General features: G+C 35.3%; 1 protein-coding gene across 6 annotated transcripts in view; it reads right to left on the reverse strand.

The window, feature by feature from the left end:
• Positions 1-1,628: 1,628 nt before the first annotated feature.
• The window catches only part of CBLL1 (Cbl proto-oncogene like 1), a 21,817-nt gene continuing 9,662 nt past the window's right edge, over positions 1,629-13,783 (reverse strand). For 4 of the 6 annotated variants that reach the window (XM_017889576.1, XM_017889574.1, XM_017889579.1 and 1 more), the window contains exons 3-6: positions 10,095-10,195; positions 9,631-9,714; positions 8,158-8,231; positions 1,629-5,140 (exon numbers count right to left, since the gene is read on the reverse strand). In XM_017889576.1, the coding sequence (XP_017745065.1) occupies positions 4,105-5,140; positions 8,158-8,231; positions 9,631-9,714; positions 10,095-10,195 (1,295 nt within the window). In that variant the 3' untranslated portion in view covers positions 1,629-4,104. The remainder of the gene's footprint in view (positions 5,141-8,157; positions 8,232-9,630; positions 9,715-10,094; positions 10,196-13,783) is intronic. The other 2 variants (XM_017889577.1, XM_017889575.1) reach the window with 1 other exon arrangement.

Here is a 13,783-nt window from a genome sequence, read left to right on the forward strand (position 1 = left end):
AAGGACTAAACTAAGGAATAATTATAGGTGCATTCCACAGATTTGTTCCAAAGTCACTAATTTAGCATTGTACAATTACATCCAGAAAAGCAGGTAGGAAATACTAATGTTCAGAATTAAATACATTTCTCTCTCATGGTTTTGCATGTATTTCAGTAATGTATTTTAAACATTAAGATTTATTTCCTGGCCACAATACTTTGAATATAAGGAAAATTTTTGAAGAAAATGTAAGGACTATCAAGAATAATTCCTAGGTAAGTTAGAATGTAAGCTCCTAAAAGGCAGAGACCATCTATTTTGTTCATTATCATACACCCACATCTAACATACATAAGTGGTGTTTAACTTTATAAATCAGTAATTCATATAAATGTATCTTTACATATATCCTTCCACAAGTCACCCACTTCCCAATTCTTGATACCTGTAATGTTACCACCATCATCTCTTGTGTAAATTATTAAAACACCCTTCTGACTGGTCCCTCTGCTTCCATCTTAGCCTCCTTGGTCTTATCACACAGCCAGAATAATCCTTTTACAAAAAAAAAAAAAAAAAAGTTTTAACATGAAGTGAATAGATTTTTTTTTAAAGAGGTTCTATCCAATTGTGAGAACTAAACCCATGACTTACTATTGTTTCAATCCTGTGCTTCTACAGTGCCAAAAAATTCAAAAATTTTAAAGATGGGGATGTGGGAAAATTAAGCACTAAAGTGTTAAGAATTCTGCCTTAAAACTTCTTCCCTCAGTGATGGAAAACTGAAGAGACATGAATCAAAACAAGACGTTTAAAAATCCAAATTAGGTTTTATTAGCATCACTGCCAAGTATTTTCCCTGGTTTATCCCAACTTCTCGTTAAGCCTAGTATATCTGATATTGCTTTGATTGCACATATACCATATTAAGTAAGCTGATTGGTTTCTAGGCCATAATTTAGCAAATTACAAACCAGTGAAGAAAAGTCCACTTCAATCAGAATATGTTTATATTAGTATGAAGAGTAAGTTCACTTCAATCAGAATATAGTATGTTTATATTAGTATGAAGAGTAAGTCCACTTCAATCGGAATATAGCGTGTTTACACATGTTTAACATCAACATACTAATTTGACGGGTAATCTAATGAAGAAATATCTGAGTACTCATGCACTTTTTTCATGTACTCATAATGTACTCATTTTCAAAAACTTTATGGAAGATGAAACTGTAGAGTTTTCCAAAAAAGATTACAAAAGATACTCTTCCAATATATTGGTCAGAACAAAGCCTTCGGCAGTTCTGTATACTTCATACAGCCTCTTATTGAGTTTAAAAGATATGTTCAAATATCTCTTCCATTTACATTTCAGTGGTATCTAATTAGTATTTACATGATAATTTTGAGCAAGTAGTTTTTACAGGGCAAAATGAATATAGTCTCTTATAGTCTTTGCAACAGATATTTCCCCAAATACTGTATATGCTGAATAAACATGCCACTGAAGAAATGTAACATTCAACTTGATGGTTTTAATCTTTTAGACGTGAACTTAATTATACTGTAGAAAGTTATCAACATAAACATGGAAAATTCTGCATTCTTCCAAATGTGCCAATACATAAAAATTCATCTAGGCAAAATAGTATTTATGCTTCCATTTTATTGTTTTTAAGAATTAAACTGCCACCTCAGTAGTCTTAAGAGCAATATAATGAAACATACATACATTTACTTTAGATTTATGTCCATCATAGCTTCAAAGGCTTCCCTGAAATAAGGCTGGCATTCACATCTTTTTCCGTAAGGAAAGAAGCACTAACAGTAATTTTGTTATCCTTCTACCCACCCACCCTCATTCAAACAATTGATGAATTCAAGTCTAACACGATTTAAAACTTTTGTCTACTACAACATTCATCTGATATGCCTCCCTGCATAACATAGATTTCTTAAACCTAATTGAAAATAAATCATTTTTTTAAAACTCTACAAGAGTTCTCTTAATTCAAAATTTTATGATACTAATTTTCTCATCCAATACATAGGCTAAGTGGTTGCTTACCACATTCAACTCTAGTGACTTTCAATAAAAGCAGGACAACTCTTCATAAATAGTTGAGAAGCTCTAAAGTGATTTTGGCTATTTTCTTATTATATGGAACAAAGAAATGGTTTGGATTTTTAACAGTAACATTTTAATAGCTCCTAAACAGGGGCATGAAAAGGAATCAAGTTTGCACCAGTCCAAGTACCTACAGTAATATGATAGAAGCACTCACCACCAACATTTCACACCATTTCACTCCCATGCTTTTAATAACAAGCATTTCTCACTAGAAATATTGCATTAACACTGGACTTTCAAACTGTGAAGTGTAGAAAATCATTTGCCTGACTTAAAACAAAAAAGTTTATTAGTTATTTTTGGCCAGTCAAGGTTGAAATGGCCATTTTGTTATTTCTAACTTCTGCTCCTAGGGTTCAGAAATGATTTTGCATCTGATCATTCAAGATGAGAATTTGTTTCACCTGTACCTGACAGAAATGGTAAATTAGCAATCAGTTCACGCTTTGTCAAAAGAAGTATGTTCTAAATGTATATACTACAAACTATCTAATAAATGATACCTGCATACTACACATTTCATGTTTTATTATGCACCATTTTAGTGGGGAGGAAAAACTTCACAGGGATTTATTCAAAGGATATAAATAATATCCTAAGAACGTTGATTTATACACATGAGTTCTGTATAAACTGTTAAGTGGTCATCTTAGCTGAACTATAACAAGCCCCTATAATGTAAAAGCTGACTCTAAAGGCACCATGTAAAGCACTGAAATCCACAATTTAGCTGTTACTTTCCTCTTCTCCAATACAAAATTATCTGGTAGTCTTCACTGTTGACTCCATGCTAAAATGTTCCAAATTCAGACTGCTTTACCGACAAAAGGAATTGGAAACAAAAGTTTTTAAATTTCAAGTTAGAGGAAAAACTCTATCACACAGCAATGAAACCTGAGCAAATGCAAATTTGTGATTACAAGAATATGTCCTTCATTAATACATTATTCAAATTCCTCCATGGCATTCAAACTGCAGTTGAAAATCCTATAAACAAGAACCCACTTAAACACAGCATCAAACTCTACCATGAAATGAAGAATTACGTAAAGCCTATTCAGCCCTATTCAGTTTAAGACAATGAACAAAACAGAACACATTTCATCTAAATAACACCGTTTAAACAGTTCTATAAAATAATGTTACTTAAGGTCAGTATGTGTGGTGCGTATGTGATTCCGACCATTCAGTAAAAAAGCATTAATGAGTAACAGCATCCCCCCACCAGCTTGAAGCCTGTAGAGTTGATTACTTTGGCCATCTCTTTCCAAATAATTAGTAATGCCTTTTAACATTACAAACAAATATATCTTAGTACTAGAATTCCAATGTATTTTGGTGCTCCTGAGGCTGCCTAAAAATGAAAAGGCATCCAAGTGAAGTGCATTGTATACTTACTATACCTCAAAACCTCAACATTTCAGTGCCTAAAATGTGAAATAACTCTCTATCATTTAACAGTCTGCCTTACAGCAAATTCTAGATTTTTGCTTTTAGGATTTTATTATAACTTTGGGAAATTAGTGGTAAAACATATGGTTTAAAAAACAGTATGTGGCTGCACTGAAATTCACATAAAATAGCATTTTACAACCTTATTGAAATTTAATCCTTTTACACAGGTTAACAAAATGTATCACAAGAAAAACTAAACGTTGGGTTTAACAAAACAATACTTTTGAAGTAAAACAATGAAAAATTTTTTCAAATTTTTTACAAATGGTCACCTCTGGGTCAATTTACTAAACTAGGGGAATAAAGATGTTAAAATATAGCTGTGCTCAACTGAGCCACTTATCTGTACTACAGTATGGTACTTGAAATCAATCTTAAGGTCAAGATTTAAAACCATTTTAAGAAACAAGACCCTATGTGTTTTATACTACCTCGGTAAGAGGTACTCTTCCTTCCCAAAACAGTCAAAGCTTAATTAAAAGATTGACTATACATAGTTTTTTTCCTCCTCATATCTTCAGTTCAAAATACTATTATCATTGGTAATACGGTCTATATCTCGTCTGATCTGGATGATGTGGTCCAGGAAGTGGGGTTTGAGAAGGCGGACCCTGCAATCGTGGAGGAGGTGGTGGCCCTCTTGGTGCAGGCCATATACCAGGACTCATTCCCCCTGGTTGTGTAAATGGAGGGCTCAGAGTTCCTTGATCTTCAGTGAACTGGGGTAATGAGTTAGGATTATAATGGTGAGGAGGGGGTGCAGTTACAGGTGGACCACCATGTTGAGGTGGGGGAGGTCCTGGAGGAGGATGATTCATATAAGGTGGCATCTGGGCAATAATATGTCCAGGGGGAGGGGTTATTGGTGGTGGAGCAGAGGTCATTGGTGGAGGTGGAGCTTGGCTATATACCAAGTGAGGAGTACCTGCAGCCTGGGGAGGATGTGGCATTGGATGGCTTATTGGTGGTGGAGGAGGTGGGGGTGGTGCATAATGTTGCTGTGGAGGCATAATATGATGAGGGTGCGATACCACTGGTTGACCCTGATATTCAGGGTGATGGTGAGCAGGTGCTGGGGCAGGAGGTGGTGGTTCTCTAGCACCTGAATTTGAGTCATCCTGAATAGGGACGGTTATTAAATTGCTGTGTTTTCTTGTTGAAATACGAAAGGTTTCCTGACTGACCGATCGAGGTGGAGGTGGAGCCATGGACAATTCTGCTGGAGGAGCACGAATATCTTCATGTGGCTGATTATAGTGCTCATGCGGCACATGTTGCAAAGGAGGTGGTGGCATCATGATGTGCTGCTTTGGTGGAATATGGCTCATATGGTGCTTGTCTGGTGGCATTATAAAACGCTCAGGGATTTCAGTTGGTGGTGGGGCAATAGGAGGATGAACATTTTCAAGTGAAGCACGGGTAACAGGTTTTCCAGCTCTCATATGGCGATGGTTGATATGAGCCTGTAAGTCTCTCTGAGACAAATACGTTCTCTTGCACCCTTGAACAATGCTACACATGAAGAGAGAACCTCGTGTACACTGCTCAATTCGCTGCACAGGATCACTACAGCTAAATCAGAAGGGGAAAAAAATGTGATTTACTAAAAGAGAATATAAAAAATTACATAATTTTCAAAAATATGCCTCTTTTAAAAATTTGACTGTTACATAAAACATAGCAAAAGTCCACAATTAGAAGTTACAGTTATTCTACGTGAACCTTTTAATCTTCCCTACTTTGTTGTCTATTAGCCATTAAGCATAGGCATTTCTGTCATCTTCAGAACTCCTAATATCAAACAGTATGTTTGAAGAAGAGACCTCATTCTTCCCAAGGCCTAGAATTTATCTAATTTTCTCAAACAATTCTTTTTTTTTTTTTTTTTTTTTTTTTTTTTTTTTTTTTTTTGAGATGGAGTCTTGCTCTGCCACCCAGGCTGGAGTGCAGTGGCCGGCTCTCAGCTCACTGCAAGCTCCGCCTCCCGGGTTCACGCCATTCTCCTGTCTCAGCCTCCCGAGTAGCTGGGACTACAGGCGCCCGCCTCGTCGCCCGGCTAGTTTTTTTTGTATTTTTTAGTAGAGACGGGGTTTCACCGTATTAGCCAGGATGGTCTCGATCTCCTGACCTCATGATCCGCCCGTCTCGGCCTCCCAAAGTGCTGGGATTACAGGCTTGAGCCACCGCGCCCGGCCAATTTTCTCAAACAATTCTATGCTTTGCATCCATTTGCCAAAAAACCCAGCAAGAAAAAAACCAAAGGGTTGATTACTTACAATCATGGAATTCAAACTTGTATGGTATTATTGAGTGATAACTGTTTGTTGAGCAAACAGTGGAAAACAGTAAGTAGAAAACAGTAAGTAGAAGACACTGCAAGGACTACAACAAGAAGTAACATCAGCCTCATCATTAGGGTTCTTAACATTAAATATAAACTATTTCAATCCAAGCCTGGACTATTAAAAGTCCTTTAAGGAAGGGTTTTTTCTGAATTGTCAGGCAAATTTACACTTCCCTACCTTTCTAATTTGTGAGCACTAAATTTAACTTAACATTTTCTTAAAACTCAGGGTCAAAATTGTAACTATTTTCACTTACCATATTTAATCCATATTTGCCATTACAGCTTTCTTGACACAGTGGGGAAAGAGGACTGAAATAGGAATCTGAAGATCTTGGATCTGGTATTGGCTCAGTAATTTGAAGTCACTGAACCATTTTTGAGTTTGTTTCTTCATTTGTACAATGAAGTTAAAGTATCTACCTACTTCACAATGTTCTTACATCTATTTCATATTACTTAAAAGAATATATTTAATATCAAATGAAACAATGAAAGTGACAGTATTTATTTAATCCCCAATTAAGCACTATATAAAAATATGTGTGTGTGTATATATATATATATATATATAAGCAATTGTCATTGAATATGTGTGTCAGGTCATTCGGCACTAAACTAAATGGCTCTATACTCTTGATTTTGAGTTGTCTATCTTTCCATCCTTACTATAAGACTGGCACTCCTTATTGATGTTATTATGCTTCCCTTTAGTGGCCACCTGGCACACTTGTTTTTTGCTTCTAGTTCACTGTAAACTCTGAACTATCTCGACCTTAACAAGACGAGAGGCACTTTCTCTTGGGTGGTGCTTAAAAACAGTAATACATACTGTTTAACTCTGATTGTCATTTCTTCACTTCCTGATCTGGGTCTGTTAATACAGATAGGCTTCTGTCCTAAAATTGCTACTAAGGACCACATAAGTGAGGTGTGACATTTAGCACTTTGTTACATTTAGTCCATTAGTAAGGTTAGCACATTAGTATATTCAGTACATTAGTTACATTTAGTACCTTGAGAACTAATTTCTTTAAACAATAAGTACCTTTTAATTTCCTTTTAATACTTAAACAAGAGACCTTTAAAAGTCCTCTAAATAATGTTTCATCACATCTGAAATCCTTTATCCCAATGAAGCAATCAAATTTACTATGTAACTTAAAATGAAGGTATACCATGTTGAAAACTTAGGCCTGAGAAAACACCCAAAAAACAAGTGATATATATTTCCAGTGTTTTAACTCTTCTGAATTATAATTCTATAAACGAAATGTTTTAAACTCAATAGAACAAATTTTATAATCTGTTACTTTAAAATGCTAATAAAAACATGCCAAGTGAATTAGTTGTCACTGAGCTGTCAATAAATCACCCCTCTCTCTCCTGGTGACGTCAAATTTTCCTATACCATAAAAGGGAATCATTGCTGACAAGTGTCCACAGCTTTGATATCAATCAATACCACAAATCTTGGTGTAGCTTTAAGCACAGGTTATAAGTGATCTAAGAAGCCTATGGCTATTCCAAGCAAGTACCTCTCATTCTTTCTTAAGCCTTCCTTACCAAGAGTTCTGAACTGATATAAAAATTCTTATTCTGTTTTCTTCAAGACTATCCCAAAATGGATCTAGCTTTTTATAACTTGTTTGAGACTATATAATGATGGTGTTCTAAGATATACTCCAGATATAATAATCAGATTTGAAAGTAGCAAGAGCTTATATATATATAGTGCTTACTATATGCCAGCTACTATATATGTGTATGTGTGTATATATGTTTTATATATAAAACCTCATCGAATCCTAAAAATACCACAAGGAAGTAGGTACTACTATCAGCCTCATTTTATCAATAAAGAATAGTCTATGACAGTAAAACAGCTAATACATAGCAGAACAAGGATTCGAACCCAGGAATTCTAATTCTGGAGTCTTTGCTCTCACTATATCTTAATACTTCTTTAATGTCCCATCAAAAGAGTAACTGTTTTTGGTTTATAGTAATACTTCTATAATGGCAAACAGATTTCATTCCGACCAATTTGAGTTGACTGACAGTGTTTACCTCGCCCTATATTAAAGAGAAACACTAGGCAAGCTGGGCTCACAAAAAAAGATTAGCCACGTCTGTATTTTGATCTCCTGCCTGATTTATATCACTCCCTAACCTTTAATCCAACTTACGAATCATTGCACTAAAACTTTATTATTTAAAAAAGGTAATGATAATCTTATCTTACCCTGGACACATCTTATCTCCCTTTTTTTCATGTAAAATAGCACAGTCATAGCAAAAAACATGCTTGCATGGAATCTGTAAACAAAGACATATTACAGTTAAGCATATTAGAACTTAAGGTATTTCTAAAAAAACATATATATAGTGACCTATACATAAGAAGGCTTAGAAGACACTTGAGAATACCTGTTAAAATGAATATTTATTAAGTACTAATTATAATAACCTTTTTCAATCACAAAGCCTTTTCAGAACATCACAGAAACTATGGCCCCTTTTCCAATAAACATACACATATGTATTTGCTTACACCTTCTGGAGGTGTAAACCCTATAAATTTCACCCATGGTACCCAGACGTTTTTTCCTTTTTTTTTTTTTTTTTTTTTTAAAGAAACAGATCTTGCTCCGTTGCCCAGGATGGAGTCCAGTGGTGTGATCACAGCTCACTGTAACCTCGAACTCCTGGCTCATGTTCCCACCTCAGCCTTCAGAATAGCTAGGAACATAGGTGTGTGCCACCACACCAGGCTGTTTTATTTTATTGTAGAGACAGGGTCTCGCTAAGTTGTCCAGGCTGGTACCAAACTCCTGGCCTCTAGCAATCCTCACACCTCAGCCTCCTGAAGCTGTGGGATTATACGTGTGAGCCACCACACCCAGACCTCTGCAGGTCAAAACCTCCTGAAGAACACTTTAATTGTGTTTTTTTTTAAATCTTGTTTCTCCTGAAACTATTTGAATGCAGTAAAAAATAACAAGTATGTCCTATGTTTAATATAAGCAGCATCTTCCTCTGGTCGTTTTAAGTTAATCAACTAATAAAAATCTAAAAATCAATCAGAAGGATACAGTAAAATGATGTTAGAACCACATTTTTAAATTCACAGCCTGTTACTATTTCTTTACTATGATGTACAGCAAAGCAACAGTGCATAATCCACACCATCTACCAACACAGGTATGTCATTGAATTCAATTTTTTTTCTAAACGCAAATGCAAAACTATCTTTTTTGGAGGGAAGAAATGTGAAAATTACTATAAAATTACAGTTAGGATTGTAAAATTTTTTTAATGATTAGAATTCAATTTTCAGAAATAATAATTATTATTAAGCCTCTCTGAGCCTCAGGAAAAAAAGAAATTATAAATATTATTAATGCAGTTTTAATGCATAAGAAAAAAATTTTCCTAACTAGAATAACTGTAAACTAACTGGTATCAAACACTCCAAAGAAATTAGTTTTCAGAAATAATTTTTTCAGTTTTATTTAATATTTTACAAGAATTCAACAATTTGTCAAGATAATCATATTAAATTCATAGTATTCCAATACTTCCCTTAGTCATTTCATACTTATTTAAAATGTCGCAAACTTAGTCATGAAACAATGATAAACCTATCTAGTTAAATTTCAGAACCCCACCTCTATGCAAATGCTTACTGACAAAAACAGTATTTAATTATACTTACCATTCGCCCATAGATTTTAATAGGCAATCCACACTTGTCACAGAAATGAACTGGTGTATCATCCTTTTCACCTAAGATGTTTATCTGTCGAAATGATATAATTAAAATTACCTTCTCACACAATTCTAAAGATTCTATCTACACAATGAATTGGTCAGTGTTTTATAAAAGTTGTTAAAACAATTAGAAAAGCTTCTTGGTATAATCTCCATGTATTCCCCACCATTAGCTGTGATACCATTAGTTTTTCTTCTTAGTGTTAATAGTTATTGATTTTACTGAAAAGTACTTCAAATTATTCTTGAAAATAGAGTATTAACAAATGATTTGTATGTACTGAAAATCAGTTATAACAAGTTCATAACATTCTTTATGTATTGTGCATTACTCTAATAAAACATTTTAACTATTTAATACTTAAAATATTTTATTGTTCTAATACAATTTTTCATTTTTAATTATACCTGAAAGTCCCAAAAAAGGTGTCCAGGAAACCTTCGCTGATTTCCAAACAGCTCACCACCTTTACAGTCATACCGTTCTTCTTCATTATAATCAAATCCTTCTGAGAAAAAAAAAAAGTATTGCCCATTAACTTTCCAAATCTCAAATTTCATTTTGGAAGTACATATACATGGCAAAATAGATCTTTTCACTAAAAAGCCCATCTGATGCCTTTCAAAGCTTTTCTAAGAATAAGACAATCAAGATTAGTTTAAAACATCAGTTAGAAGTTATCTTGGTGAACTAGTCCAATTCTTTCACTTCATTATTGAGAATATTACTATATGGAGACGCATAACAACTTGACATATAGAAGAAAAGTGGCAAAGCCAGGAACAGACCTCAGATCTCTTGACTCCATTCAAATGCTCTTATCAATTCATGAAACTATTTCTAATGAAAAATGTTACTGACTACTGATTATCATGCTTGCTGCACAAATTTTTAAGATACTGATCACCATTTATTCTAGTCTAGCTACAAAAATGGTATGCCATGAGACTGATTTTATTGCCAAGAGTATAATGAAAACATAAAGCATCCTATGCATTTTATTAGCAAACAAGTTATCTTCTTCTTTAGCCCTAAAATGAGTAATTTAAATACTTGAACATATTCATATTTCATTCTGTCAATTAAAACCACTCCCTGATTAATTACCCAAACAGCAGCCATATCATATCTTATGTATCCTTTCCTACAATGTATTTATCAATATCAATAAACTTAAGATATATGAAGATCAAATGGGCTCAATTTCTCTGGCCTAATTAAAAAGTTGATGGCAATCTTCTCATCTCCTACAAAAGAACAAAAAACCAATCAATAGGCTGATGGGAATTCCAGGTAGAATCCAATTACCTAAAGTAAAGCTGAGCAGACAAATATATCCCTCCAAGGAGCCAGGCTTCTCACGACTCTTTTGGCCCTAGAACTGGTAAACAGAGTAGCCAAGCACACAAGTTTTAACTTTACCTACATGACTAAATTACAGCACCTATACACAGACATAGACACACACACACAGAGACACACTCACATTAACACACAAATAGTGATGCAAGAATTTTTTGAAGCTAATAGACACTTCAGTGTACTGCTATTTAATTACTGCCAATACGAATGTATAATCCAAAGTCAGGGTGCTCTGATAAGCTACACCTGAGAGTTCCTAGGCTCCTATATCACCCATTTACACCTTAGAAAAGCTGGTGTGATCTAAAATTCAAAATAAGGAAACTCAATTTTTCAAACCCAGAAAATTATTGAGATAACAGCCAAGGAAATTAGAAGCACATTATCATTTTTCAGAGTAGTTCCACCTGTACTCCCATCATTAAACTATATATATTTGTAGAGATACCACACTGGCACCCCAAACTCCACATTTTCATTGATGCCTAGGAAAACAACAATCAAAAAAAAAATTTCTTTTACTCCAAATTCCGAGAGGGAAAGGGGGAAAAGGATTTTGGCTTTTCTGAACTATTGTTCAGAAACTATTGTTTGAACTATTAAAGAATGCATTTGTACACTACCATGTTGTTTTAAAAAATTAGTTTTTTTAAAAAAGCCAAAGCAGGACTGACCCTAATTTAGAGGTAGTGCAACAGCAGCCCTAGGTTATTACTAACACGATTTGACTTCAAATATACTTGTTTAGATGAGAGAGAAACCCTACAATAAAAGAAACCATAACATATGTTTTAACTAAAGCAGCTTGATTCTACAAAATAAATACAGACAAATTGCTGGAATAGAATAGAAAGTCTAGAAATACAAAAAATACTTTCAATACAGGGGTCCCCAACTCCCAGACCTTGGACCAGTACCCTTGGCTTGTTAGGAACGTGGCCACACAGCAGGAGGTGAGTGGAGGGCTAGGAAGCATTGTCACTTGACCTCTGCCTCCGCCTCCCGTCAGATCAGCAGCTGCATTAGACTCTCATAGGAACGCAAACCCTATCGTGAACTGTGCAAGAGAGGGATCTAGGTTGGTGCTCCTTAAAAGAATCTAACTAACGCAACAGTTGCATCCCAAAATCACTCCCCGCACCCTGCCATCACTCTCCATCTGTGGAAAAACTGTCTTCCACGAAACCAGTCCTTGTGCCAAGAAGACTGGGGACTGCTGCTTTAACATACGTATGATAACAATAAAATTCCTATTCAGCAAGGAAAAGAGTTGGGACAACGTTTTGGGGAAAAAAAAGGCCAGACGCCACCTTTTTTCCCCTTAATAACCAAATACATATCCATAAATGTTCTCAAGCACTATCAGTGAACTTTTTCTGTGAAAGGCTAAATAGTAAATATTTAGGCTTTGTGGACCATATGGTCTCAATCACAATTAACTCAACCCTACCATTATAGTGTGAAAGCTCCCATAGATAATACTTAAATGAATGAGTACAGCTGTGTTCCAATAAAATTGTTTATAAAAACAGGGTTACATTTGGCCCACAGACATAGTTTGCTAACCTGTAATCAAGGGTAAGATGTAAAAACTCTTTTATACTGGTGAAATAGGGGAAGGCCTTTCAAAAAATGTCACAAATCCCAGAAGTCATAAAAGCAAAGACTGGATACCTGACTACATAGAATCTTCAAGATTCTCTGCAATAAATATTTTGTATACAAAATTAAAAGACAAGTGAAGAATATATACAACATAGGCCAGGCACAGTGGCTCATGCCTGTAATCCCGGCACCTTGGGAGGCTAAGGTGAGAGGACTGTTGAGCCCAGGAGTTCAAAACCAGCCTGGGCAACATAGCAAGACCCCGTCACTACATAAATTAAATATAAAAAATTAGCCAAGCAGGTGGGGCGCACCTCTAGTCCCAGCTACTCAGGAGACTGAGGTGGAAAGATCACTTGAGCCTGGAATATCGAGCCATGATCCCACCACTGCACTCCAGTCCAGGCAAGAGAGTAAGACCCAATCTCAAAATATATATATATATATATAGATAGATAGATAGATAGATAGATAGATAGATAGATGTATATACACACACACATACATACATACATAACATATAACAAAAATCCTATTAATTTTTGTTGTTGTTGTTGAGAGGGAGTCTCGCTCTGTCGCCCAGGCTGGAGTGCAGTGGCTGGATCTCAGCTCACTGCAAGCTCCGCCTCCCGGGTTCACGCCATTCTCCTGCCTCAGCCTCCCAAGTAGCTGGGACTACAGGCGCCCGCCACCTCGCCCGGCTAGTTTTTTGTATTTTTTTAGTAGAGATGGGGTTTCACTGTGTTAGCCAGGATGGTCTCGATCTCCTGACCTCATGATCCGCCCGTCTCAGCTTCCCAAAGTGCTGGGATTACAGGCTTGAGCCACCGCGCCCGGCCAAAAATCCTATTAATTTACAAAGAACTCAGAAGAAAGGATCTAAACAAGAATGACCAATACTATGAAAAAATATTCGCTCTTTCATAATTAAAAGAAATTTACATCAAAACAAAAATTTTAAAAGATTTCTAGTACTCACTATTGGTGTATGGGAGTAAAACCTAACATACCTTTTTTGAAGAGCAATTTGACAGCACTTGTCAAACTCTAAAATCAACAGTATCTATCAAGTTTTAAAATATCCAAATTTGTAGTTTTAAAGTCTTTGGAATTAAAAAAAAAAAAAAAA

Source organism: Rhinopithecus bieti, unplaced genomic scaffold (genome assembly GCF_001698545.2).
Source record: "Rhinopithecus bieti isolate Rb0 unplaced genomic scaffold, ASM169854v2 scaffold_18688, whole genome shotgun sequence".
Lineage (NCBI taxonomy): Eukaryota > Metazoa > Chordata > Mammalia > Primates > Cercopithecidae > Rhinopithecus > Rhinopithecus bieti.